Consider the following 27743-nt stretch of genomic DNA (forward strand, 5'->3'; position numbering starts at 1 on the left):
TTGTTGTAGCTCTACACAAACAACTCTGTAATCATACAACTGTCTTGAGAACATGAATGCTCGCAAGTCTTTAATATGGAAATCTACCATCCATCACATATGATGTGAATGCAACATAAACTCCCAGGTAAGCTTTCAAACCCCACGTCCCCAGTTTGTAACAGGCGTTGTTATGAATTTGTTATTTGTTACCATAGCAACATAAAAAAGTGCCATTGCAAGCCTGGTTCCTATCCTTAACTACAAACTGGAATATTGTGTTAGCTGGCTTTGTAAAATACCTACCTGGTCTCCAAACTGTGTGTTGTATTATCTGAAGTGTGTCTGCCTGAGGTCTTCTCCTCTGAACAGAGCCCGTGTGGAGGCGGTCACATGACACTGACCACTTCTGTCAAACACTTTGCCTCTCGGACTGTCCTCTCCAGTGCCTGTCACAGAGTCCTGCAAAGCCAGCCAAATCTTTCAACCTCACTTTTGGATTCAGAAACACATTTGAATGCATGAATATGTTTTATTTTCCATTTTGAAACCCAGAAGCAAAGACACAAGATGTTTGGGGGCTGGCTTTGCAAGGCTGTCCACATACAACACGTACACACTTACACAGAATACTGTTCTTATAGACACTTTGATGCATGCTTTTCTCTTCATACTGTATACACAGTAACTGTAGCTTACGAGTGTTGAACTCTGTGTCCTTCTGACAACTGAATGTTGGACAGTCTTCATTGCTTGAAGTGTAATAGTGAAACCTAACTCTGCTTTCTCTTTTATTCCACTATAACTCTGGCAATATGTTACACCTACTTGTTACTAATATCAACCAATTAAATAAACCATTTGAAAAGTCATGAAAGAGACTGGACATTTGAATTCTTCCTTTCTTTTTTTTTTATTGTTTACAATGGAATGTCGGAAGTGATTATGGCTCATTAGGAGAAGGGTTGTGATATTCATGTAATTACACAGACATGTTATTAACATAAAAAAGACAAGATATACACATTACATCACATGACAGTATGGGTTATATTACATATGATCTGTAAAAATACACTGATATTATTTTAAAAAAAACACAGGACAGAGCTGTGAGTGGGTAAAATATGAACTGTGATTATTTAAAACAAGTTCTTTATGAGGTTTAACTAATCCTCTGATGTTAGCCGGCTAAAGTTATCCTGTAAATTCTTATCCAGCTAACTTGGTTCATCCAACACATAGGATAGATTTGTTTATCTAAGGTTAAATGAAATTGCAGATTAAGTTGGATTCTTGAAATAAAGGCAATATGAGTAGAGTTGAAACCATAATCAGCGCTAACGTTTGGCTCAGTGCTAATTGTACTCATGCTTGGCTAGCATGGCGCCATTTTTACTGAAAGCAAATCACAATTTTTAGATGGTGCATTGCATATAAAGGAATTCAAAGACTCAAATTCTGAAAACACTTTGTGACCATCTTAAAACATCCAGAATAGAAGGATGCAGAGAGATTGGAGGGGAAAAAAAGATTTTTTGGTCAATTCTGAGATCAGTCACTGTTGCTACAGCTAACATCTGTATAGTCAGTGCACTGGCTGTTTGGACAGACTGCGAAATCGCTCCGTCTGTTCAATTTATATAAATAATGCGAGGTAAAAATTTGCTTTGAGTTCGAAATGAATTTGAAGCAGGTCTGTGGGCAGGATTATATCCAAAAAAAGATATGAATGAAGCTGAGGCAATAAGGAATCCTGGAAAATTTCAATAAAAATAACTTAAGCTGAAGCAAAAAAAAAACCAAAACACATAAAAAACAACAGATGGTACCGGTGACACTGTCCTGCTCTGTACAGATCTTGGTCACAATTCTTAAAAAAAAAATATTTATATGTAGTTTAGAAAACTGATACCAACTGATAAATCGTTACTGGATTTTTAAACTCTCAAATATCAATATCAGTACTGGCCTCAAAAATACAGTGTGCTGTCAGGCTGTAAAAACATGACAAACAGTCAAACAGGCAGGATGTTCACTACTTACAGTATGAGATGAGCTCTACCTGCCAAAGCTCTAGTTTGGTTTATTAGTGAGAAACACTAGTCAGAAGAGATGTTACTATAGTAACGTGGTTGGCAATCGCAGAACACAAACTCACATGTGGGAGCAGAGACACATGGAAAGGCAAAGTAAAGAAATAACAACAACACCTTTTAGACAAATAAAGGAAAACGTCCATGAGAAAGACATCTGTGTTCAGTCCCAGGCAGCAGTGCTTCAGGTTTGGTCGGTGCTCTTATCTAACAAAGGAGGCAGTGTTTGCACGAGGGAAGTAGAAGAATCACTGACCACTGAATATTGACAAAAGTAGAGCCCTGAGACAAACGGTATCAGTTCTTCATTCAAAATGAAAACACTTGCAGGTAAAACTGGTGGCACTTCATTCAATTCTTAAACGATTCTGAATCGAATCGAGACCGTAGGAAGTGAACTGTTAAGATTCCTAAAGCTTCTTTAAATACTTCTTTTTACTTCACAAACATCATTTTACTTTGCAAAAATGTTTTTGCACAAATGTAGGAATGTCTTTCTCTCACATTTTAAACATTTTAGTAATGGGAGTAAAACATGCATAAAACCTTGTGTGAGTGTGTGACAGTGATGTGTAAGTGTGTTTCTGGTGTATGTGTGTGTGTATGTGTGTGTCAGACAGCAGTGTGCAGTGGAGTTCCAGTGGTGTGTGTGGGGGAGGGAGAGTGTTCAGAGGAGGAGGACAGGGAATGGGAGGTGGCTTCTCTCTGCAGCTCCTCCACCCTCCTCTGCAGCTCTGCCCTCAGGATCAGCAGGTCCTTCAGAGTCTGATGCACCGGCACCTGAAATACAATCACAAGTGTCTCTTTCCTTAGTTTGGATGATCAGTCAGTCAGAAGAGTTTTTCTTGCTTACATGATGAAGATTACACTGAAAAACTAACATCCAGGTTGTAATTTGCCTGACATTATGACATTAAACACTAAGTTGGCTTTGTAAGGGACACTCTGGGAGGGGGGGTATCTGTACAGGTGTTATGTTATGAGAATAACAAATAGAGAAAAGGTCAGAATATTTGTTAATAATATTTAAGTCATACTTGTACAAGACAAAGGCATAATATTATGATATACAGCTGTAGTTTTACAAAAAAAAGGGTAAATTATCCTGAGTACAGTTATAATTTCACATAAATATATATATAATGAGTAAAGTCAGTCTTACAATAAAAAGTTGTAATACCTAATAATGATAATCATATGTTATAAATGTTACCAGAAAATATTGTGACTTTTTTCCTTGTATTTTTTTGTATTTTACAAGAAAGAATGTTGTAAGTAAAGCTGTCAGTTTATGATAAACAGGCATAATATTTTGAAATAAAGTTGGAATTTTATGAGAAACAACATAATTATAAGTAAAGTTGTACTTATGTGATAAATATTATGAGTGAAGTTGTAATCCTTCAAAAATATAGTAATGTTACATAAAAATATTTTTGGGTCAAAGTTTTATAACTTTATTCTTGCAATCTACAGTTTCTTCTTTCACACTAGTGACTGACACTCCTCACAGTTTTATGAAGAAAAAAAAACACCATAAGTCAAAGACGATGAAATGTCAATGACCTGAAATGATTCTGATGATAATCACTAAAATGCAAGAATCTAACTCTACCAATCTACTACACAAATAATCCTCCCCACCTGTGGTCTCATGCGTGGGTTCCAGCGAGCGTAGTAGCTGCTCCACAGCTCCAGATGTCTGGAAGACACCAGCGGATACAGAACATGGTGCTCATAGTCCACATAGAAGGGGTTGGTGAAGTCCTCGGGTTGGCTGGTAGGGGACAATGTCGAACAGTCAGAAAGAGTCACTCGTGGACTGATTGATCAATGAGACAGATAGCTCACCTGTTAATGTAGGACCACAGGGACACAGTGCTGGTCTGAACGTCCTGCAGAGCAAACAGGAAGACTTTAAAACTGACACAACTCATCAGACACACGACCCCGTTACCTGAGGAGTGGTACGCACCTTGGCTGCCCGTTCCTGTTCGCTGTTATAGAGGAATGTACCAAACAGACAGCTGTACAGGTGGTCCAGCACTGTGATGAGGAACAGCTCGTTGAACTCAAAGGCTGCTGGGAACTGCAGTCAGAACAACATGTGTGATTAGTGGAGAGTGGCAGCTTCTACACGTCTACTATTATTAGTTCTTCAGATTTTGATTTGATCACGACAGCGGAAGGATCCTGACCTGACGAGTCATCTGCCAGACGCAGTCCATGAACTGGATGAAGAGAGGCGAGCGCTCTGAGTTGGCGTGGTTCTCATCACCGTGACCCACGCGCTACAACACAGAAAACACCTTTACACCATGTGTTTACACTGTAGGTGTGCAGCAGTCTGTCAGTCAGCACAGACAAAGACAAGTAGAGATACGCAATGTGTTTTGAGCACAGTGTGTACAGATCTACATGTTACATTACAGCCACTCTCAGCTGCTTCTCTTAATAACTTTTATTTGTAAGTAAGGTGTCTCTCTAGAGCTTTTAGAAGCCTTTTTTTTATCATGATTGTTAATTAGTTGCACATATTCTCTACTGGTTCCTTACAGCAGCAAATTTGTGTCCAAAACTAATCCACTCCTTCTCCACCAGAACCTGCAAACACACACACACACACACAGTACATTATTATGTTGTATAGATGAAGACCAAAGTATATAACTAATGTTGTGATGTAGTGAGTGACCTGGAATCCTTTGCGAGTGCGGTAGTAGCTGTCCAGCATCAGCATGGCCAGAGAGGTGAGCTGTGCCGTCCGGTCCCAGCCGTCACTGCAGTGAACCACCACCGACGTCTTCCCCGACTCCAGTTTATCAGCTATCTTAGCTGCTCCTGCTAGTAACAACTACACACAACAGAGACACATCACATAACAAGACTATTATTCTTTATTGTGTGTTTTCATGTGTGAGGCTCACCCGTATGTACTCCAGCCAGTGCGTCTGGTCAATATTAGAGTGCCAGTGGACTTCATCTATGGTAGGATAAACCATGTCCTTCATCTTCCTCAGAGACTCCCTCATCACATGGATGTTGGGGATATCCAGGAAGTTCAGCTCCACATTGGGATAGAAACTCTCACTTTCAAACCCTCCGTCCTTTGCCTGTATGAGGTGGATTGAAGAGAGGCAACGAAATCAGATTGAAGGTGGAATATCAGGGTGTGCAGACGGGAAGAGAAGTGTAGAGTGTAGAGTACCTTGTTGGTGACTGCTACGCTACTCTGCCGTGCGTCAAAGATGGTGAGCTTATGAGACTGGGCGTTGGCGTCCATGATGATTTGGAGAAAGCGTTCGTCCTCTTTACAGCGACGGTCTGATGGGCCGACTAACGGCTGGCTGCAGCGTACGATGGTGGCCTGAGTTTCTGGGTGGATCCAGGATAAGACCTGCAGGGTGAGCAACACTAGTTCAGGATCAGGAGGACTGCCATTGTTGTCAATCCTACAAAAGTCGTCCTGCTGCCTGAAATTAGGGCTGCTTGTAAACGCCAATGATTTCATGGGATTTGTTGATAATAAGATAACTATAGAATAACACCAGACATGTAGTATATACAATATACACTGTAAAATGTGTTTTGGTGAGAAAAATGTAAGCTAAGCTAACTGTATTAATTCAAGGTTGGAATTGTTTTGTCAACTGCTGGTTCTAAGGTCCAGACTGATGTGTCAGTCTCAGCTTCAGACATGTGTGTGATTCTTCAGACTGACCGGTATGCGGTGCCTAGCTCTGAACACGGCCACTCGTTTGATGTCTTCGTCTGTGATGTTGGTGGGGATGACCAGGATGGAGGGATAGGTGTCACACAGCTCATAGGTGCTATTCATCTTACTGATGGTCCAGCTCTCATTAGGGAGACCCTGACAAACAAACCACCAACCACAAGAACAAAAAAACATATTTAGTATGATTCAACGATTGCTGCGGTATGTGTAAGATAAAAACACTCACTGTGTATGTCTTTTTAAAAATGTGTTTCATTGTATTTCTAACCAGCCAGTAGAAGGAACATGACATGATGGAACACACAGTTCCATCATAATACCATGTAATACAGCTACTTATAGTTCTAGGAGGATTGTTTTGTTTTGTGAGTGTGATATGAATCTTAAAGCAGCCTGGCATCTCTTCACTGAGTCTGTCACTGCTACTGTCAGTGTGCAGTCACCTGGCGTCTGTACTCTGCCATTGGGTCGTACACCTTCCAGCCGTCCACAGGAAACTGCTCCTTGTACTGGTAGGCAAACAGAGGCTGCCGGAGGACGTCACAGGACAGTTATTACAAGTATATTCACATCCAGTCACCAGAGGAAACTGATTAAAAATCATTATTTCTCAATCTGAATGAATTTAGAGTTTAAAAATGATACTGAAATCAACTAAAATACAAAATAAAACTGAAACAAACTAAAGGAAAAATGAATATTCTGTTCAGCATATCATCGTCTTCATGGATGCCAGTTGACTGGATTGGATTTTGGATTTTGTCAAGTTTCCATGTCCATCACATGTCCTACAATAACACTACTGGCACTTCTCAATTTGTTGTGCTTGTGCTTGCGTCGATTAAGTTAATGACTGAAAAAAGATATTTACAACGAGACAATTCAGGAGAAAAATATGAAAATGTTCTCGCATGAGGTCCAATGTGTGTTGCATGATGGCTTTGCAGCACAAGATACACAATATAAAGAAGACATTTGAATGAAACTGACCAGGTTGTGGGAGAGAGGGAAGGCATGTTTGGTTAGCACCTCCACTATATCCGGATGACTCTCCTCTGTCTTATAGGCAAACCTCGGACTCCTCATGTCCTGATGCAGGGAGAAGATCACAGATTGGCAGATACTATATCAGTTATTGGAAATTCAAATTCGTAATAATCTATATACATGTACAGTATAATAAGAGATATTTGGTGTGTGTGGTACCTTGCAGACTAGCTCCAATCCTTTGTTGTTCTCTCCTTGGTTGGGGACGCTGATGGTCTCCAGTCGGCTGATGACTCCCAGGTTCACATCAAGAATGAATGGAGACTCCTGGATGTACACAGACTGAAATGAACACAGCTGCAAGGACAACACACTGAGGAGAAGTAAGATGTGTGATTGTGAATTAAAGGTGAAAAGCTTCCACGTTAATAATAAATGAGATGTGCGATACCCTCTCCACGCTGGTGAAGTAGAGCTTGTAGTCTGTGATGGTCAGAGTCCCGTTAACCAGACCACTGAATGGACAGATGTACATCACATCCTTTACTGCACGTCAGCACACACACACACACACACACACACACACACACACACACACACACACACACACAAAGGATAAGGTTTAGAATAGTTAGTGTGACATTTTAAATAAAATGTCAAGTTTTAATAATTGATATTGTGAGCTACTTAATAAACGTGATAAATATGGACTGAGAAGAGAAGATGGACTTACCTGTAGTCTTGATGCTTTCTCCTGGTAGCAGAGGAACCTGGTTCTGGAACATTTTGACTTGCGCCCCGTATCTCAGAGCTGGAAGGTTCTACACGGAATACAGACCAGTCAGTCAAGCAGCTAGGCCCAAATACCCCTCACTGCCAGCTGGAAGTCAGGCTCCAGGCAAAAAAAAGTTAATAAACAGTCTCTCAGCAATTACAAAACAGCAATAATCTCTGAGATGCTGATGGCTATAGCCAGTAGATTTGAAACTTAATGTGTTAGAAATTCTAGAAATGTCTTATGTTGCTCATAATTAGTTATTTAGATTAACATTAATTAAACACTTTATACTCAGCAACTTAGTTTGATTGAGAATATATAAAATGTTAACTAAAGCTAGCCAGCAGCTAAGCTAGCTTGTCCTACTTAGCTACAATAGATGTATGTGATAGGTTTTTGTTTCTTTTATTTAAATTAAAACTGATTTTGGATTTGGCCGACAAAAAGTCTAAAATCATTTCAAAGCTATCATGGTGATACCACAGGGGGCGAATACAGTGAGGCTATTTAGAAATTGTAACTCTAGTGTGGTAATCTAGACCTTTATTTTGAAGGCAACTGTGACTTCCGGTCTTTTTCCTCAATGGGTCTTGCTAACTTTACTCAGTTTAACCACAGCATAAAACATGCCAGCGTCAGTTCTGCTGGGACTCTGTACAGCAATCCAACAGTAAACCGGCGTCAAGATAGCTTTTATACTTACTGTTATAGTTAGCTAAATAGCTAGCTAGTTAGTTTATCTGCTGGCTAGCTTAACTGTTGGTGAGCTTTAGGTAACATTTTAAGTTGCTGACTGAGTAAATATTGTTTAAATAAATGATGTTAATCTAAATAACTGATGACAGCAGCATTAGACCAGTAAACACATTACAAGCACAAGTAAACACAAGTTGCAAATCTGCTGAGAGCACTGCTGGTATTTCATTGCTGAGAGACTATTTATAGACTCTGTGGGTGAAGGACATGTGGCCCCTCCCGACCTCCAGCCTGCAGTGAGGAGCTTCACCACTGACACCTAACACACTGTTAGTCAAGTTGTCTCTGTAGGTCAGCAGCTGCTGCAAACTTAGTTGACAAAGACTGTTAAAACTTGTAGATGAGTTAGCCGGGGTTGCTAATTGACTCAGTGACATGTTATCTGATGATTTCATAGCTAGCAAACAAACTGACATCTTCACACAAAAATTGACTGATGAAATGAAATGCCAGTAAAAAACAGAAAATGTCTCCATGCCTTTTCAGGTCTGAGGACTAAGGACATTTTGATGTTACTGAGACTTCAACTGACTATTTTCATAATCAATTAATCTCTCCGTTATGTTTCTGATTTGATCAGAAAGTAGGGAAAATCAGGGCCCAAGGTGATGTGTTCAAATGTTTTGTCCAAAACTTGAAGATATTCAGTTTACTATAATAAACAGAGAAAAGCAGCAAATGCTCACACTGGAGAAGCTGCATCCAGTCATTTATTTTTATTGATTTATCTATTACTTCATATTTTCAGTAATGATCAAAATCATTCTTGATTCTGTTTTCTGATCAGTTGTTTAATGAACTAATCGTTAAACCACCTGAAACGCAGCCAAAGGCAGTGGCAGAGCTTCAGAGGTCTGCTTCATTTAGCTGAGTTGCGGATGTTTCATTGAAATCTTAGTTTCCTTCCTACCTTCTTTCTTTGGGGGACGCTAGCACTAAAACAAGAAGAAAGCTGGGACAGGAGAGGAGAGGGAAGACGAGGACGAGCTGGATGAGGTGTGCAGACCAGGACAGGAGTGAGGAGGAAGTAAATGGGAGAAAGGACAGACAAAAAGAGACTTGCCAAAGCATTGGAAGGATGCTCAGAATCACTTTCTCCATGGTAACAAAGCCCTTCATCCTGTGAATCCTGTTGCAGGGGTGAGCCAGCATGGAGAAAGTGAGAGAAAAGAGAAAAACAGAGAGAGAGAGAGAGAGAGAGAGAGAAAATGAATAGATATCTTTCAGCGTGCCGTCAGATGATCGGTGGCTCAGTGGCTGCTGTGCTGACGTTTCAGACAGGTTCAGTCAACCCACATACAGTCTATGGACAAAGGAGAAACTCTTCTTTTTGAATCAATACAGCTGTGAACACAGGTCATGTAACAACTTACACTTTATAGGTGTAACTGCAGCCCAAAGCCTGTTTTTATCCTTCTAGGCATGCCTACAGGATGTGTAGACACTGACAGAGACCTGAAGCTTCTGCTGATGTACACAGTGTAGTGTCAGTCAGTCCACCACTGTTATTATCACTGTCATAACTGCATTAGTTTCTCTGTGTGAAAGTGCAGCCATACCAACATATGCACTGCTTCTGCAGAATACCTAAAGCTAAGCAGACGTGTGCTTGTTAGTACAGTAGGGGGCAGTCTTCCCTCTCGTCCTGATAAAATCCCAAACTCCCACTGCAGTGACGGAGACACTGTGCTGCAGGAGACGCTGTCCTTTTGGATGAGACATTACACTGAGGTCCTGACTCTACTGTGGTCGTTAAAGATCCCATGGCTCTTATTGCAAAGATAAGTCCTGCCATGTGGAAAAAGACACTTTGTAATGTGTCTTTTAAACTGCGTCTCTCTCTCTCTCTCTGTCTCCACGTGTCTCTTCTTGTTTCAAAGCCGCAGATTTTAAACCTGCTTATCTCAGATGTTAAATTTCAGATGAAATTCCTCTGCTGCAGTGGTCAGTCTGGAGTGATAAATCAGGTGATATTTGTCTCATCTTCACAGGCGTTCTCTTAACCGGAACACCTTAAAATGCATATTGCATGAGCTAAAACTCAGTACGGTCCTTTAGTAAATAACAAGAAACTCAATTCAACTGGTAAGTGTCTAAAAAGGAGCCTCAAATCCTTAGTAAATATGACCCTTAGTCTTGTTCAAATGTCTCTGATAAATATAAGATATCATAAAAATGGCATATGGGTACGTTTTAATTATAGGGCAGATGTCTTACTCAGAGAATGTAGGGGTAAAGAACAAAGAAAAATCATGAAAAAAAGGTAGAGAGAAAGAAAAAAAGAAGCAGTGAGGTAGAAGGAGCAGAGATGAATAAGTGCGCTCTGTCTGCAGGTCTGTTGGAGGAAGTATTGCTGGTTTGTGCGTGAAGCAACCTTCAAACATCACTTGACTGATCAAAACCTGTCTGCATTCACTCTCACACACACCTGCTCACTTCACATAAAATAGCCTGTGTACACTCTTACCCTCTGATTCAGCCTCTTGGACACCTGGGAGGTTAAACACACCGAGTAAACAGGACATAAACACACAAACACACACATACAGAACACATGACCATGTCAAAGAGGGATATTGTAACCATTGTTGTATTTGGTGACAGGTGGTTGATGCAAACAGATGCAAACGCACAAGACAAGCGACAGCGATAACAGAAGAGCACTGCGACTCCCGATATCAAGCAAACCTGCTACAATATGAGAAGATACATACACTCAATTCCACTCACCTCCATTGTACAGTATTCAGGTGAACTAACCCTTTAACCATGGAACTAGGATTTACTATCTACATTCAAAGGTTTCCTGTAGCGTAAATAAAGAGGGCCTCCACTCCATGCACTCAGAACAATCTGATGCCCCTATCAGCAGTAACAACACCAACAAATCACTGTTGACAACTAAACGTTGTTTATGATGTGACGAAGCTATGGTTAAGGTCTGGTCAGGTTTAGATTGATGGTTGGAGACAGGAAGTGAATAGAGTGAATAGCAATCTTGTGTGTTTAAGTCTGATGTTTTGTTGATCCATGCATCCAAACTGACCTCCTCCTTACGTGGATTTGATGTCTCTATAGTAACATCATCTGGTTTCCTGCTTTGCTCCCGTCATGCTTACTAACAGCCACTAGAGGGCCTCTGTCACTTGAACGCAAACAGTTGTCGTTTCGGTCATTTTTCTCGGCAGCCTCACTTTGCAGTCGTTTATCAAAACAGCACATCGCATCGGACAGCGGATCAGATACTTAGTGTAAAATATGTAAGATAATCTGTCTAATAAACATCCACATGCTTAGCTTTTAAAAATGAGGTTCAACACATGAGAGAAATCAATCATTATCAGAAGAACATGTGCCTCGGTTGAGGACAGCTGTGGCTGTAGGAAGCGATGCGCTGACAGGCCGAGGCAGAGGAGAAACTGTACAGCAGCTCAACAATAGCTGAACTTAACAATGACAACAGCTGTGACACACACACACGGAAACACACACAAAGCTATGCCCAAACACACACACACATATGTGCCAATCCTACCAGAAATTCTGGTCTTCTCCCAGCCTATCAGTCACAAAACACAAGCTGATGAGAAATATTGTCAGGAATGTGATTGTGTTTGTGTGTGTGTGTGTGTGTGTGTGTGCGTGTGTGTGTGTTAGCTACCTTGTTGTCCCTGTTCACAATGTCAGGTGTGACTGATCCTGAGATCTGACTGGAGATGGTGGCTGCTATCAGCTGTTTACACCACTCTACATGAGAACCTGATGGACTGAAGAGAAAGAGAGAAAATATTCACTTAAACTATAACAAGATCATTTTTTTCTATCACTATTCAGGTATCGTCTTGACACTTTGCGCATAGATGTTTCATGTTAAAAGCCTTTTAGCAGCATAAGGAGCACAATCTTAAATATTTCCTGGCTTTTAATGTGAAACATCTGCAGAAAGTATTGAGTTTCATTAACAGTAACTTAATGATTGAAAAAAAAACAGCAAAGTAAAAGTAGTAGGAATATTTAATAAAAAAACAGTATTTCTGTGTGGAGAAAGTGTGTCAAAAGATATATTTTGGGTAGGGTGTAGGGCTGGGCCATATCTCAAATTAATTCGATTAATTTACATTTTTGTTTTTGCACATGTGTAAAATGTCTGAATCATGAAATCCAGTTAAAATGCACAAAAAGATACACATACCATTTAATGAGAAGATTTTATGTTTACATAGTGTATATTATTAAATAAATCTACATTTCATCTAATTATAACAGAACGAACGGGGGGCCCACAACTCATTGTTGCCCGGGCCCAGGTAATGTATTGATCCGGCCCTGCTTCCAGTTGTGAGATGATGATTTTCCAGATGTTAACGCTAGTTAACGACTTCTACCTTCAGGAAACTGATTTGCCGGACATTGTATTCGTTAAAAAGGCCAAATGAATGACAAAATATGAAGTTAACATGACAGTTGGCGGACAGATCAGATGTCACTGATCTGCGTAACGTTACATTAGCGATAGCGTCGCCTACATAAACGTTACAGCGGTCTCTACGCAGTACTTTAAACTAGGCCTGTTTCACTGAGCTACCACAAGCTATTAGCCGTCTGTTAGCCTACTTGGTACTTCCGTCTAAATATATGCAAGATTGTCTTATCCTTATCCTCGTATAGTATGGTGAATTACGTAGTCTGTACACACCGTTAGCTACTATATGATAGCACAGCTAAAAACGGATGTGAGACGATTATCCTAAACTCCAGTCAAAAATCTTGTAATATGTTTTAGGCTTTGCTTATTGGGAAATACTCTTCAGTCAGTTTTTAAAAGCAGATTTTTCGTTAAATAAGCGCAGCTTTATGTGTCGTATCTATGCCGAATTTAAGACATTATCCTCTTGATTCAGAAAACATTTTGTGTAATGTTTCGGGGGGAGTGAAATACAGTGGAAAAGCAAGACAACTGTAAATGGAAAGTTCGGCGTCGAAGTTTGGCTTACTCTTCTATTAATACCGAGCCTCCTCACCTGTCCTGGGTTTCACTAGCGGCTGGCCCGCAGGTCGGCGAGCCCCAGGGCTTTCTGTTCGGCCCTGCTCCGTCCGCCGCCCCGGCGGCTCCGGCCTGTTTCTCCATCTGTCAGAGGACTGTTTACTGTCTGGGTCACTGGGGGCGGACGGTTTCCTCTGCGATTAAGATGCGGATGAAATGAAACCAGTGTCCGCCCTCCGCGCGCGTGTCTGTTTGTCCTGTTGGGGCTCGAGACTGTCAATTAGTAAAATTTGTTTTGTATTTAAAGGCTCTGCCGCTGAGTCTGTGGGTTTCCTCTTATTTCAAAATGTGTGTTTCTTCCTGACTGCCTCTCGCCTGCATCTCTTCCCGCTCTGTAGCTCCGCCTATTGAAGAGATGCGGGGAGAGATGCGGGACGGAGGCAACACGGTGTTGAAGGCCGTTAGAGCAAATATACTCTCAGAAATTTCGTGTTTACACTGCATTAAAATGCATGTTAACACGTACAGTCTAGTCGTGTTAACACGCTTTATTTTTATTTGTTAACACAACAAAAATCGACACGTTACCGTGCAGTTTCTGGTTGTAGCCAATGAGGGACCTTGAATCAAGGCAGTCATGCACGTACTTGAGGAGGGTTTGCGTCAATGATGCTCAACAAAAACGCAAGGGAGTATGTTATACATGAATTACTGATGTGCAGAAATTATAGACCTGAGCGTCTATGCACGTGTTACGCACGTCCCTCCAACAGGCAGCAATAGTAATAACTCCATTAAATTAAACTCTGGCACAACTCCACGATTTGACATAAAACAGGGAATCAGACAAGGTTGGCCTATTTCTCCTTCCTTCTTCCTCCTTGTCGCCCAGCCCAATCATACTAAAACAAGCAATTTGAAAGGTATTACTACAGCAGAGCAACAAATTGTCATCAGCCAGCTAGCAGATGACACCACTCTTTCTTTTTTAAAGACTCTGTTCAGATACCCTGTGCTCTAGATGTAATTGATGTATTCTCTAAGGCCCCTGGACTATACCTGAATGTAAACAAATGTGAATTATTGGCAGTGAAAGACTCGGTCGCTCAATGTCAAACATTCCTGTCAAAGATACAGCGACATACTTTGGGATCTCTGTCAATAAAAATCAACAAAACTCGAAGTACTTTAAATTTTAGCCCAATCATAGAAAAGGCACAAAACAAATCAAAAGGAAACCAGTGGCTTCTAAGCGATCTGTCTTTGAAAGGCAGAGTTTTAATAATAAAAGCAGAGGGTATTTCTAGGCTTACCTATGCTGCTCTCTCATTACATATTGATAATAAAACAATCAAAGACATAGACCAGCTACTTTTCAAATTTTTATGGAAAAATAAAACGCATCACCATTCATGTGTATTTGGCTTTCAATTTCAGATTGCAGAATGTTCATTCTGTGGATAGGAAGAATGTCACTGGATATCTGAAATGCTCATTCTGACTAGGAAGAACTGAATTACAGATATCTGTAATACATATACAATCCAGCTATTAAAGTTAAAACAGCCACTTATACTTCTAAGGATTTTTAGATATCTTAAATGTATTTTTGGCTAGTACAATCAAAATTGTAGATATCTTAAAATACAATTTCTACTAGTAAGAATGTTATTGTGGATATCTTTAATTACCATTCTGACCAATGAGAATACAGTTTTGATTAGGAGAAATGCTATTATGGATATCTAAAATATAATTGTGGATAATCAATGAAACTTTTTTGTTAAAGGTCCTATCTACCCTTCAACAGATGTCCACAACACATTTGTGGATATCCGTCATTACTTTGTTACTAGTCATAATTCTAATTGTAGATATTTGAAATTGCATTTTCACTAGCCATAATACGAATTGTGGATATCTGTAATGACATTTTTACTAAACTACACAATGTATTTTGGATATTCAAAATTACATTATGGATATCTGGAATGTTTTTTTAATTTTGGATATCTGATATTAAAATTATGACTACTAAGAATCGGATTGTAAGTATCTGAAATGGTATCAAAAATGTAACTGTGGATATCTGAAGTTGAAAGCCCAATACACATGAATGACAAAAGTCCTGATATCCTGATATCTGAAATGTTCATGATAATCTCGTAGGAATTGAATTACAGATATCTGCAATATATATTCAGTCTGGCTATTAAATGATAAAATGGCTTGCCACAGGATTCAGTATCTTGCCCAAGGACACTTCGACATGCAGGCAGGAGGAGTTGGGAATCGAACCACTGACCTTCTGATGACCAAGGCTGAAATCTTCAGTCAGACACTGGGGGGGACGGTGGGTATGGTGGGGGAGAGGGGGTGAACTGACCCTTTAAAGGACCAGTGTCTATGATTTAAGGCAAGGCAAGTTTATTTGTATAGCACATTTCAACAATTCAAAGCACTTTACATAAAACATAAAGGCATTAAGACAGAATGTAAAAGCAACATAAGTGTTCAATTGGAAATAAAAATAAGCTAAAATAAAAAATAAGACTGATAAACAGGAGAATAAAAGTTATAGTGCAGTGTAAGATATTAATCAAAAGCTTCAAGTTTGGTTTAATGAAAGGGAGCGGCAAACAAATAAGTCTTACTGTCTTAATGTTGCTGTTGAACTTTAGGTCTGAGTCCAGGACTACACCAAGATTTATGGCTTGGTTTGTGGTTTTTAACATTATTGATTGAAGCTGAGCGCTGACTTTTAATCGCATTATTGTTGGTTTTGGCGATGATGTCAAAGAAGAAGGACTGCGTTGCATTTCTCCAGTTCCAAATTAAAAATGCAAGGTCTCTCTTTATAAATGTATATCAAATGTTAATAATGAGCCTTAGATTTGTTTTTCACCACCTGCGTTCAGCTTTCCAACACTCCCTTTTTTCTATTCTGACCAGCGTGGCATTTGTCCATGGAGATCTTTTCTTACCAGAAACTTCACCTTAGTGGGTGCAATGGCATCAATAACATTTGTAATTTTAGAACTGAAATGATATGAAATTATATAAATATGAAATTATAACTGAGACCCAAGAGGGGGTGGGTGTGGAAGAGAATAGATGTATCACTGGTGTTTTCAATGATATACTGTTTTTTGATTACCTCTGTTTGAACATTTGTATGCACGGAGATAGTGCTCTCAAAGAAAACACAGGAATGATCAGAGAGAGCAACATCAGCAATGGAGGGAATCATTCAGCAAAATGGAAACTCCACCTCACTCATAAAACATAAGTTGGGATGGGTTGACTCGATAAGAACAGCTGCACTGTTATCTTGGTCTCACCAAATCTCAGTTAAAAACATAAAATTGAGATTGTGCTTGACAATTAAGTCATCTGACCTTTAGATCTGACCTTTAATAAAGATAAATTTAGTGTGTTAAAAGCATCATCTGCCCATTTTTTCGGGACAGGCTGTGGCTGACAAGGAATGGATGCTAAATTTGATACATTTGCAGAACCTGTTGGATGTTTCCTGTTCCTTAGCAGATTCTTTTTATATTACTTATCAAGTCGGGAACTGAGCAAGCTATCGGCACACCGGGCCTGGCTTTTCCGGGGAAAAGTCATGAGCGCCATCATCCTTGCAGCCTGGACCCAGCACATATCAGTTAGAGCTTGCTTGTATTTTGTACACTAATAACTCGATGTGGCTGAGCAGACAGAAGATTATTCTGTTGCCGTTATGGAAGGAGGGGTGGGGCCGGGCATTGTAACTGTGACAAATGTGGCAAAACTGGCTGAGGACTTAAAGCCAGTGGTGGAGGTGGGGAACAAAATGGGAGTAGGGCCCAGTAGTAACCAGCTCTGTCATCTGGTCAGTGAACTCCAAGAGGGGGGAGGAGGGAGAAAGTGTGACTGGAGAGGAGGGTGACCTGGATAGGGTTTGGTGGGAAGGGGAAGAAGGTCTGATGTCTTTCATGATTAAAGGTCTGCTCAGGCAGGGCTGAGGTGGCTCTCCTTCAAGGTTTCTGCTGTATTGCGTTATGTCTTCCTCCTGTTTTGATTTCTCTTGTCCTTGGCAGAGTGAACAGGTGACCCCCCCCCCCGTCCCACATGGTGTTTACGTGCCTGAGCTACAGCTGCCCCTTTTATTCACTTCCTCACAGAGCATGACGGATGTGAAAGTAGATGTGAAACTACATTCTCCTAAAATGAAATGATATGTCCAGACTGTGTATAAATCTAAGTCACACATAATTTAAATGTATTTCAAATGGATGTAGGTTGTGCTGTAACACATTTTATATCAGTTGTGACTCAGAATTGAGGGACTGGATGAGATGATTTGCCCTTTGACTCTATTGATAATGTGACATCCTCAGTGTGGTGGTGATTCTAATAGGAACTGAAATGAGTTGAGGAACCTGAAATACACTACATGACCAAAAGTATATGGACACATGAACATTTGATTCTAAAACCATGTTCATGAATCTGCTGCTTTAACAGCCTCCACTCTTCTGCTTTTAGGCTTTCTAGCAGATGTTGGAACCCGGCTGCAGTGATTTGCTCTGATTCAGCTACAAGAACATTAGTTGTATATGTAAAATGGTTAAAATCTGCTCTACTGTCTCTTTAAAACTAGAAATTAGCAGTAAACATAATTTTGGAGTTGGAGAGAATAACCTACAGAATTAGAAATGAAGAATCTTAAGTATTGCAAATGCATTGTGTGGATATTATCCAGCATCCTTAGTCATGCCATGATGTGTTGATGCAAGAAGAAAGGACCACCTCTAAAACCACAAATAATTAAATAAACAACACAGAGCCAGAGTCAGAAATCCTTAAATTAATTTAATCAGTATTATTTACATAACAAAAGCCATCCAACAAAACTGTGGAGAGGATATAACATGATTAAAAGAAATACATTTGAAATGTATTATGATTTCACCTTTTGGCTAATTCCCCTTCTACATGCCAAACAGATCCTGACACACATTTCACATGTATTCATAAAAAAGCAGGCTATATTATGACACGAATCCCCCTGAAACTACAAATCCCTACATTAATGAAAGAGAGTCAAATTGAAATGAAGGACAGAGTACTTCTCAGATTCATCACCACAGAGCCAGCGAGTGAATCTACCAGAATTCACTAGAGTGAATCTAGAAAGTTAAAGATCCACCACAAGAACTGAGACCTCAGAGTAAGATGTTAAGGTTTGTGACAAGTGAACAGTATCCAGAAGCTTATGTCTTTTCATCCTGGGGTTAGTGATAGAATACAAACCAAAAAAAAAAAAAAAATGCCCTCAAAAATAAAACAAAAAGATTTTAACCAATGGAGCAGAAATCCACAATTTATACCAACAATTTCTGAACCAACATTACTTTCCTTTTTATAAAACTGTAAGATTTTACACTACATAAAATAATTGTATTTTACAGCAATAGAACTTTAGACAGTAAAATAGGTTTTGATTGAGGTAATTACATCATGGTGCTTGTACAAAGTAAAAAATAAAAAAAATAGATTTTCATCTGTTTTTCCCTAAAAACACAACCATGCGACCAACTCACACGCCTTATGATGCTGTCACTCATTTCCTGTTGCTGCTGTTATACCCGCAAACCTCCTTATTGAGATCAAACCTCTCATCGACGATGTCAACGAAATCAGACATAAAAGTATCTATTTTGGTAGGACGTGTGTAAATCCACCACTCTGTGATCAACACTGGAACCAGGTCGCACCCTCTAATCCACACGCTCTGATCCTCCAAAGACAAAGAAGAGTCATGTTTGAGATCTGACATATTTGCAGTTGATCTTGACCCTCTGTTGTAGGTAAACCCCCAGATTTTTTTTTTTTTTTATAGTGGCCCCTAGTGATGGGGCAAACAAAACTTTGACGACATCTACTGTGGGATTCCTTGGTATTGCAATTATATGGAAGTGTTCAATCTAAGATAAGACTGTGTGTCAGTATAAACATGGTATCACTGTTCATCATCATTAAAATTTTATTTGTAACAAGGCCTCATTTTAGCGTGTTGAAACTAGACATTACAACATTTTGTCGCAATATTTACGATTTAACAAGTCGATACTGTGTGGAGTTATCTGCTTTGAGTGGCCCTTTAACCACAAATGTTTTCCCAACTTACTGTAAAAGTTTTCAGACTGACTGAGAACTGTGCTGAGTTTCAAAGAATCAATGAGCATGAGGAAAATTCGCAAGTGATTCAGGGACCTTCAAAGGGAGCAGACAACATACCTGGACAGTTTAAAGGTATGATCACACTGAAATTTACTCTCATTCATTTTAATGACAAAGTTGACAAAGTCAAGACATTCATTTCCTGTCGAGAATTGATTGAGTTCAAATTGCTTTGACATGCGAAATAGCAAGGCTTTCCAATATCCAGCCATTTTAATAGAGGGGGATGGACTGACCTGTCCAATCATGAAATACTGATTGGTTGTATCCTTGTTTAAATAACCACATGACAAACAGCAGAAGTAGAACTGCTACCTGACCAGAACCCAACAGGCCCAACAAAATATCGGGTTTGGGGTCGGGTTCACACCATGTAAGTGCTTAAAGCTTTGGGCTTGGATTGGGTTTGATTATTTTCAAATGCAATTTACTAAGAAATTTCCATACGTATCATGTTTAGCAAGTAGCAGTGGGATAATGGAAGGACAAAACATTGCCAATGATAAAGACAGAAACAGCCAGAACAGCATAGTTAAAATCTATTCAAAGATCACTGGAGTGAAACAAAGAGATTAATTTTAAATTAATTTTGAAACCAACAAATCATCCAGACATAAATAAAGCTAATTTGGCAGCACCTGTCAGGTTTAGTTGGGTAGAATCAGGTCAAGGACAGGGGTTGGGTTCTGACAGCCGGTTCTGTTTTGGATCTGGTCCAGGTTAACGAATCGATTACAGATTTGCTATGCTGTGAGACTAATGCATTCGTAATAGAATTTCTGATCTGTTTCCAATGTTTTATTGGTAAACTTTTCATTTGTGGCCACTCTTGCCAGTTTAAATAATATTTTGTTTGTTATATCAGCTGAAGTAAGTAACGAGCCAAAAGGCAATATAAAACTGGGCTCTCTGGAACAGTCTCTAGGCTACACCTGACATTTCAATACATCAAACACATATTTAGGAAGAAAAAAAAGTTAAGTTGTTATTTTGTTGTATATTTTACAACAAATTATTTATAAAAGACATTTTTTAGATATGTTTTTTGTGGGAACTGCAATTTTTGTGTGATTTCCTTCAGATGATAATGATTTGATCACATATCAAGTCTTGTCATGAATTGTGAATATAATGATGTCAGCATGATGCACTAATTTGGTGTCTATTTATGCCTTGCCCTTTCTCATGTTGGCCATTTGCCTGATGAAGACCCAGTAGGCTTGAATCTTCGCCTTTTTTAGTCCAAAAAAATGTCATATGTCTTCATCTCTTTGTCAGGTTGTAGCTACAGACCGTGAACATTAATTAGACTGACACTAAGATCTGTAGTGTTTCTGCCTTCTTTGGCAAAAACAATATCATGTGATTCTTGAAGTTTTAGTTATTCATTTTAAATACTTAACTGTTGAGAGCTGAACCCATACAGATTTGATACAAGACTCCAATCCGATAAAATACTATCAAACCCCAAACCTGTATTCAACACGTGAAAAGATACCTTGGTAAACTGCCCCATCTTCCATTCTACTGCCCACTTCCTCCCACTTCAAACTGTCACACACCCAATAAACAACAACATGGCAACCTCCCAAATCAGAGCACACAAGGTGTTCTTCCTTTGGAGCCCTGAACCACAAAACGGTCAATCTCAAACATGACCCAGGACAGCTTAGAGTACATCTCTTTGAAGAGGTGAAGGTGATTCTTAGAAGAATCAAGGCACAAATCTGGACATGACCTGACACACTTTGAAAAAGTACTTATTACACCTCATTCACAATTGAAACTGTACAAACACCATCTCCATGTATCATTGCTTCCAAATTTGTGAGAACCCTATAAGTTGAATACACTGTGTGAAGGAAAATGTGTTGCGAGTTTGAGCTGGCTTTTCAAATTCCTCTTCGACCACAAAGGCAATTTATTGAGGGATTTGATGATGCTATAGAGCAGCGAAGTGGGAGAAGATATTTTGGGTACCCAGGGTTCCAGAAGTAAAAGTCCTGTTCATTTTCTCATAGACAATGTTAGTTGACTGGTTGGAGCACCTCAATGCTTGGATGGGCATGAAACCCTCTTGGTTGAATCATCAATACAATACAATACAATAAACAATATGAATGAGTTTGAAGATAAATGTGAGGGGTCACCAGAAGATTAATGGGATATGAAGAGAAAAAATATTACTGTTACAAACAATTACAGTAGGTTTGTACGGGGTTAGGACTGACTTATCTAGCCTTCTTCTTGTGAAATATTGTATACTTTACACTAAAAATTCGTCAAGTAAAACAATCTAAGACAGAATTCTGCCCAACTGTCCACAGTAATGTCTTAACCTGTGATGAGGGGACACATGCAGACATTTCTTATTTTGAAGTGGTCACAAGCCAAAAAAGTAGGGAGCCACTGACCTATAGTATTGTGTTACATTATTGTGAATCATTCAGGACACTCAAGTTTTCATGTTGTAAAGTTAAGCCACTTACACTTACATTACAAGAAATATTTCAGCTAGTCATTTCAAGTGAGGAAAAATACTTTTGGAACCAGCAGCTCCTCCCTCTTTACTACTTTATCAAGCACAATAACAAATCAAATCCAGTCTCAAAGAGTCATCGCAGAGTCCAAATAAACTTAAGAAAATTTGAACTGGTATCCATCAGTCCACAAACAATAGAAACTCTATCAAAATTAGCCTTTAAAAAGGAAAAAAATTCTGGAGTATTGTAACACAATATTCATTTGTGAAGGAGGTGTTAATAAAATATAACAAATAAAGTGTCAGACATACGCGATCTACAGTGGTGGTCCATGTAGACGTTCAGGTGTATCTACCCTGTATTAGTTTGAACAGAATATTCTGTTCCATATTGGATATGGAGCCGCAGCACAGCACTGTTGCAGTGTTAAAGGTAGACTGCTACCATGACCAGGTCTGGAGCTCCTTTTACAAGTTTTCTTTTTTTTAAAATTCTAGTTTTTCAGTGATGGATGCCACAGCTGGTATGGCCAAGGTAACAAATCAATAAGGGGTGTCTCTCTGACAGATCAGACTGGACATTTCTCATTAGACTGACTGAACAAATGGGGTGATGGTGGCAGAGAACTTAAACTCAAGACTGATTGTAATAAACAGTCCTGTCAACACCTTGACAGACTGCATGATACAGTACATACATTTGTAATAGACATTTTACCAACATGCTGGCCATTATTTTTTTGTTTGACTTTGTGCAAATATTTTTCAAACTAACCAGAATGGGAGCTCTTAGCAGCAAAATCCTCTCATCAAGCTATTTCTCAAAATCCTAATGGCATTGTCATCATAGAGAAATATTTGTGTCCCTGTTTCAGACATTCCTTTTTGATCCACACTGTTGTCCATGTGAAGTCCTGAGTTTGACTCTGTACACTGCTCTGTAGACATCAGCTCCATGACAGCACCAAAACCCAAAGAGACAACTAATAAATCATGTGCTTTTTGGACAGGTCGATTTTCATGTGTTGATATCAGGGAATTTTATGGAAGCCCATTGAGCCATTTTGTTTTGTTTTTAGGTCACATTCATTACATCAAAATTATGAGATATAGGTCATAATTTAAAGGCAGTGAGCCTAAATTATAAGAAGTCAAAATCTTGGTTTACCAAGTCAAAATTATGAGGTAGTACTATCGCATAAGTTTGAGATAAAAACTACACAAATTAAAAGTACTATCTCCAAAAAAGTAAAATGCGCCATCTTAGGGGGTCAAAATTTTCATAATAATTTGACTTACTGTTTGACTTAAAATGTCAATAATCAGTAATAATTTTGTCCTAGAATCTCATAATTGAAGTACCAAAAAAATTTATGTTCATGTCATTCCTAACATTTAATCTTTTTTTTTTCTTTTCCTGGCAGAAAAAGTACTTCCATAGAATTTCCTATGTGGAAATGACAATGTATTTGTCAACAGTTGCTTTCCATATGAAGTAAAAGGTAATTCCCTGATTTTTACACCCAGGTTTTGAAAATTTCCCCGTCATTCCTATCAGTTGTGATGACATATCATCGATTTAAATGCTGAGGTCTGGGGACAAAACCAATCTGTTACACAGCTTTATATTGGGGCCCAATATGACATGAGCAGTCAAACAACCAGACAAGTTGGAAACAAGTTCCACCAATTATCTAAACCAGTCAGATAACTGGCAAATGTAAATGGAAGACAGACAAAAAACACTACATTCAAAATTTTCCATTTGATGTAAAAACTGTCCCACAGGTGAAATGTGAAAAAACAACATAAAAAAGCCAATAAGCCCTGTCCAAAAGGCACATGTGTTTTGACATCACAAATGTGTTTCCACATGGGACTTTTCAGTAAGGGTGGATGAAATATCTGATTTACAAAAAGTGTATTTAGGGGGAGTGAGAGCTAATTGGTTTATTTCTGCTCACTGTCCCTAAAACCATCTGCTGGTTAGAAACATCTTGGCATGGTAAGGCTTTCATGGACCTGGACTGGCTTCTCCATGCAGGGTCTGTATTTCGTGAGAACATAAAAGTAAAAGTGGTGATCCAGGATCAGAGGCCAGCACCACTTCATTTCCCTATACTATCTTGAGCACCTGAAATTTAGATCAAACCGTATCAAAGCTGCATTCAGTAAGTAAATTACTGATTAATTCTAACCAAACTCTACTTATTAGCTAGAATTGCATTTGCTATCAGTGCTGTAGCTTACGAAGTGCTGGGAAATACTGCTTAGATGAGCATAGCTAATAGCATTGGGAAAACATACTTAACAGAGACAGCTCTAGCTTTCATCCTCAAGTGATAAGCAACAAATTCCACATCAATCCATCCAAATCTGACACACCTGATATATACATTTAGCTGGAGTTGAACAGGGACATGCACTGTAGAGGGTCCTCAGCCTCCAACTGTGCTGCGTGAACTCTGCAGCAGTTCTGATCAATGCCTTGTGGGACAGGGCAACACTCAGCAGCAGTGCAGCAAGTAGGAAGAAGTGTGAAAAGTGTTGAGAGTTGTTCATATTGATTAGCATTACACTTTGTTCACACAGGACACCAACGGTTGTGTAGTGGGACTTTGGCACAGACTGGACTGACAAAGATAGATTCTTTGCGTCATCTAGCGGTGCTCTGACATCAAAATGTGAAATCTGCTGTGTTTTAAACAACAATCTTTTTGTGGATTTGGAGACATTTATTGTCTCCATAAAGATTTTTCTCTGCCACTGTCTTGACTCATGACTTGGCATATTTCAGCCAAACCTTAGTTCTCCAAATTTTAACATCTATTCTTATGTAGTTTGACAAAATAATCTTAACTACACAGGGTCTTTATTAGAGGATGGAGTTTGCTCAAGTCTGCGGTTGAAAGCTCCAGAAAGCCACTGAAAAAGCTAGTAAGTTTCCAAAGTCAAGAATGGCTTAAGCTAATTTGTGACAAATTAGTGACTGATTCAATATTCAGAATGCTTCTGATCTTTAAAAGCTTTTAAACCTGTTCTTTAACCTTGAAAAAAATATTAAAGGGCATTAAGGGACACACTAAGGACATTTTGGGAGAAGTATGACCGAGGGTTAGATAAGGACATCAACATCAGTTTCATCTGCAGAGATAGGTCCAGCCCAGCATAGGTTAGCACAAAGAGTGCTGTGAGTCAAAAGTCATCTAACAACTGTTCATTAACTGTTAACTGTACAGCAAAGACTCAATGTGCCTTGTGTTTGAAAATGGAGGAGTCACTGATTCTAGCTCTTTCTCATCACTCCATTTTTTATTTTTTTTTTACAATAACTGCTCTGCCCGATGTATCCTGACAATTTACACTGTGACATCACATACTGTTTTAGTGATGAGTGCAGGTAAAATTTATTGGACTGAGGACAAGTCTGACCAAGCAACCTGGGTTTTAAGCTGCCAGTATGCTTCTTCAGAAGTACTGTGGGGGGCTCCTACCATTTCTGTAACTGTGCGGAACTGATGATCCAACGTTCACACCCACTTCACACCTTGATTGGCCAGCGGTGCGGAGGTTAAAAAAAAGAACTTGTCTCTCTGGATCCCTTTTTTCATTGTTGACACAATTATTTCAGTCACTTTTTATGTGAACAACTGAGTGCAACACTAAGACTGTCTTCCAGGAGAGACTATCTGGACATATGCAATGTTACTTAAACAATATCATGTCTCCCACCTCTCTATGATGGCCGACTTTCACTCCACTTTTGAGTGTAGCTGTTTGGAACACTTTTGATCCCATGTTGTACAAACTAGTTCTGATCGAGCATAACCTGACCCTTATTGTCATAATTCACTGTATTTTGCTTCTCTACAGCATCATGCTGACATCATCCTTCAGGGCAAGCAGCACTAACCTTATAAAGCTTTCCAAAAAAAAATAATTGTTTGCCTCTGAGTCTGACTGAACATAGGCACAGAAACTAGCCCCCTGGATGAGCTACTGTAGCTAACTGCATAGGGATCTACTTCCTTTTGACAGAGCTAAGCTAACCCTTCCCCCATTGTAGAAGGTCGGTTAAAGCTAGCAAAGGCTAACTACACCCTGGACATCTCTTTGAACTGGAAGCACAGAGATGAAATTAGCATCAGTCAAAATGTTGTAGTGTTCTTTTAATGGACAACAACTATACATTTGACAAAATAATTGTAAATAAACTAACATTATCTGGAGCTTTCAACTATGAGACCTTGAGTTACAATTATTTTGTCAAACTACTATTCCCAACGTGAAGAATAACCTTTCTCAGCGGCACAAGGGTTATCACTGAATCTATAGTATATGTTCTGTATGTGCTTCTGTGGTGATCTGATTGAAAAATAACCACCAAAAGTGTGTTTTCCTGCTGTATTCCTGTAAAATCACTGTGAACGCCGATACACATCCGCTGTGTGTCCTGTGTGTTCAAGCCCTTGGACTAAAAGCCACTAAATGTCTTTAAGGCTTCACTGTATGATGAGTGTGTATATAGAAAAGTCTTGTGACAAGGCTGTACTGTGACATATTGCATAATCACCATCATCACCACTATGGTGTTAGGAGTTAACCATCAAATCTAACTCTTATTAGAATTATTTGTTATCCACAGTTAGGACTGCACAATACTAATTAATTCCCTGCGTGTGAGACTGACAGAAATCAGAGTGTTGAGGACATAAGTGCAAGTCAACAAGTATATCTGAGACTGTGTATGTGTATGTGTGTGTGTGTGTGTGTGTGTGTGTGTGTGTGTGTGTGTGTGTGTATGTATCACCAGCCCTCAGAAGGGAGTTTGTAGGTGTGTGTATTGCTGTGATGGTGTGGGAGAGGTGGAGGAGGAGGTGTTGGGGGTGGAACTGTTAGCCAGACGGGAGGAAGGGGCGGAGTCAGACAGCTGCAGCTCCTCCAGCTTCTTCAAGTATTCGTCTCTGAGGGCCAACAGCTCCTTGTAGCGCTGCTCCACTGGACTCTGCTGCTGGAACACACAACACACACACAAGCACATGTTAGCAAACGTACAGTTCAACTGCTTTACTACCATTATCCCCAATAGTGGCACTTAGGCATGAAGAAAAAGAGGTCAGTCTGAATGTTGTGGCAACTGGATCCAATTTAGTTTTCATGCTCACATTTGATTCAAATTCAGATGGTTTAAAAGACACCCCCATTAGAAAAGTTGTTTGTCAGTTTGAATGAGACTTTGTATAATATATATAGTATTTATATATTCTTTTATATAGTATTTGGTATATTTTCATTTACTAAGATGTTTTGCAAAAGACATAATTGATCGGAAAATTATATTATTACAACTATTAGGGCCTCTCTTGAGGAAAAAAAACATCTGAGATCACAGTGTCCATATACATTCACTGTATATATGAATACTCTATATATTTACTGTATGTCTCTCTCTCTCTCTCTCTCATACTTTATTCTCAAATGATGATTTTACTCTCTTTACTAACAATGGCCCTTATTCTCTGTCATAAAAATCAGAATTAGAGAAACAAACACAAACATAACAGTTTCTTAATATTACATGTTTGTCAAATACATTTTCGGGTTTGTTTAGTTCTTTTTTTTTTTTTTAGTTTTTTTGGGGGTAATTTTTACCTTGATTTAATAGTTGAGGCTGACATAATTCTTTTGAATGGATTTGCTCTGAATAATTTGTTGTA

At 39.2% G+C, this 27743-nt stretch overlaps 2 protein-coding genes across 9 annotated transcripts in view; both read right to left on the reverse strand.

The window, feature by feature from the left end:
* Positions 1-881: 881 nt before the first annotated feature.
* mtmr1a (myotubularin related protein 1a) lies at positions 882-13727 on the reverse strand. Of its 6 annotated transcripts, none has more exons than XM_042401038.1 (19): positions 13354-13727; positions 11994-12099; positions 11868-11891; positions 9396-9461; positions 7532-7619; positions 7250-7344; positions 7018-7125; positions 6802-6900; positions 6255-6338; positions 5797-5946; positions 5284-5472; positions 5003-5188; positions 4771-4929; positions 4632-4679; positions 4274-4366; positions 4051-4164; positions 3927-3970; positions 3720-3852; positions 882-2855 (listed from the first exon to the last, which is right to left on the reverse strand). In XM_042401038.1, exons 1-19 carry the CDS (start codon positions 13458-13460, stop codon positions 2688-2690), a joined length of 2061 nt encoding a protein of 686 aa, XP_042256972.1. In that variant the 5' UTR covers positions 13461-13727; the 3' UTR covers positions 882-2687. The 6 variants fall into 6 exon arrangements, with proteins under 6 accessions (XP_042256972.1, XP_042256974.1, XP_042256973.1 ...); XM_042401040.1 differs by lacking the exon at positions 9396-9461 and adding an exon at positions 10800-10823 and having other exon boundaries at positions 13354-13726; XM_042401039.1 differs by lacking the exon at positions 11868-11891 and having other exon boundaries at positions 13354-13726.
* A 4426-nt stretch (positions 13728-18153) lies between these two features.
* mtm1 (myotubularin 1) overlaps positions 18154-27743 on the reverse strand; it is a 34386-nt gene continuing 24796 nt past the window's right edge. The window contains exons 16-17 of one of the 3 annotated variants that reach the window (XR_006093446.1): positions 24412-27037; positions 18154-24073 (exon numbers count right to left, since the gene is read on the reverse strand). Coding sequence is in view for 2 of the 3 variants with exons in the window: in XM_042400846.1 (XP_042256780.1) it covers positions 26843-27037 (195 nt within the window). In the remaining variant the exon portion in view is untranslated. Of the gene's footprint in view, positions 27038-27743 lie in introns of all 3 variants that reach the window. The other 2 variants (XM_042400847.1, XM_042400846.1) reach the window with 2 other exon arrangements.

This window comes from Thunnus maccoyii, chromosome 22 (genome assembly GCF_910596095.1).
Source record: "Thunnus maccoyii chromosome 22, fThuMac1.1, whole genome shotgun sequence".
Taxonomy (NCBI): Eukaryota; Metazoa; Chordata; class Actinopteri; order Scombriformes; family Scombridae; genus Thunnus; species Thunnus maccoyii.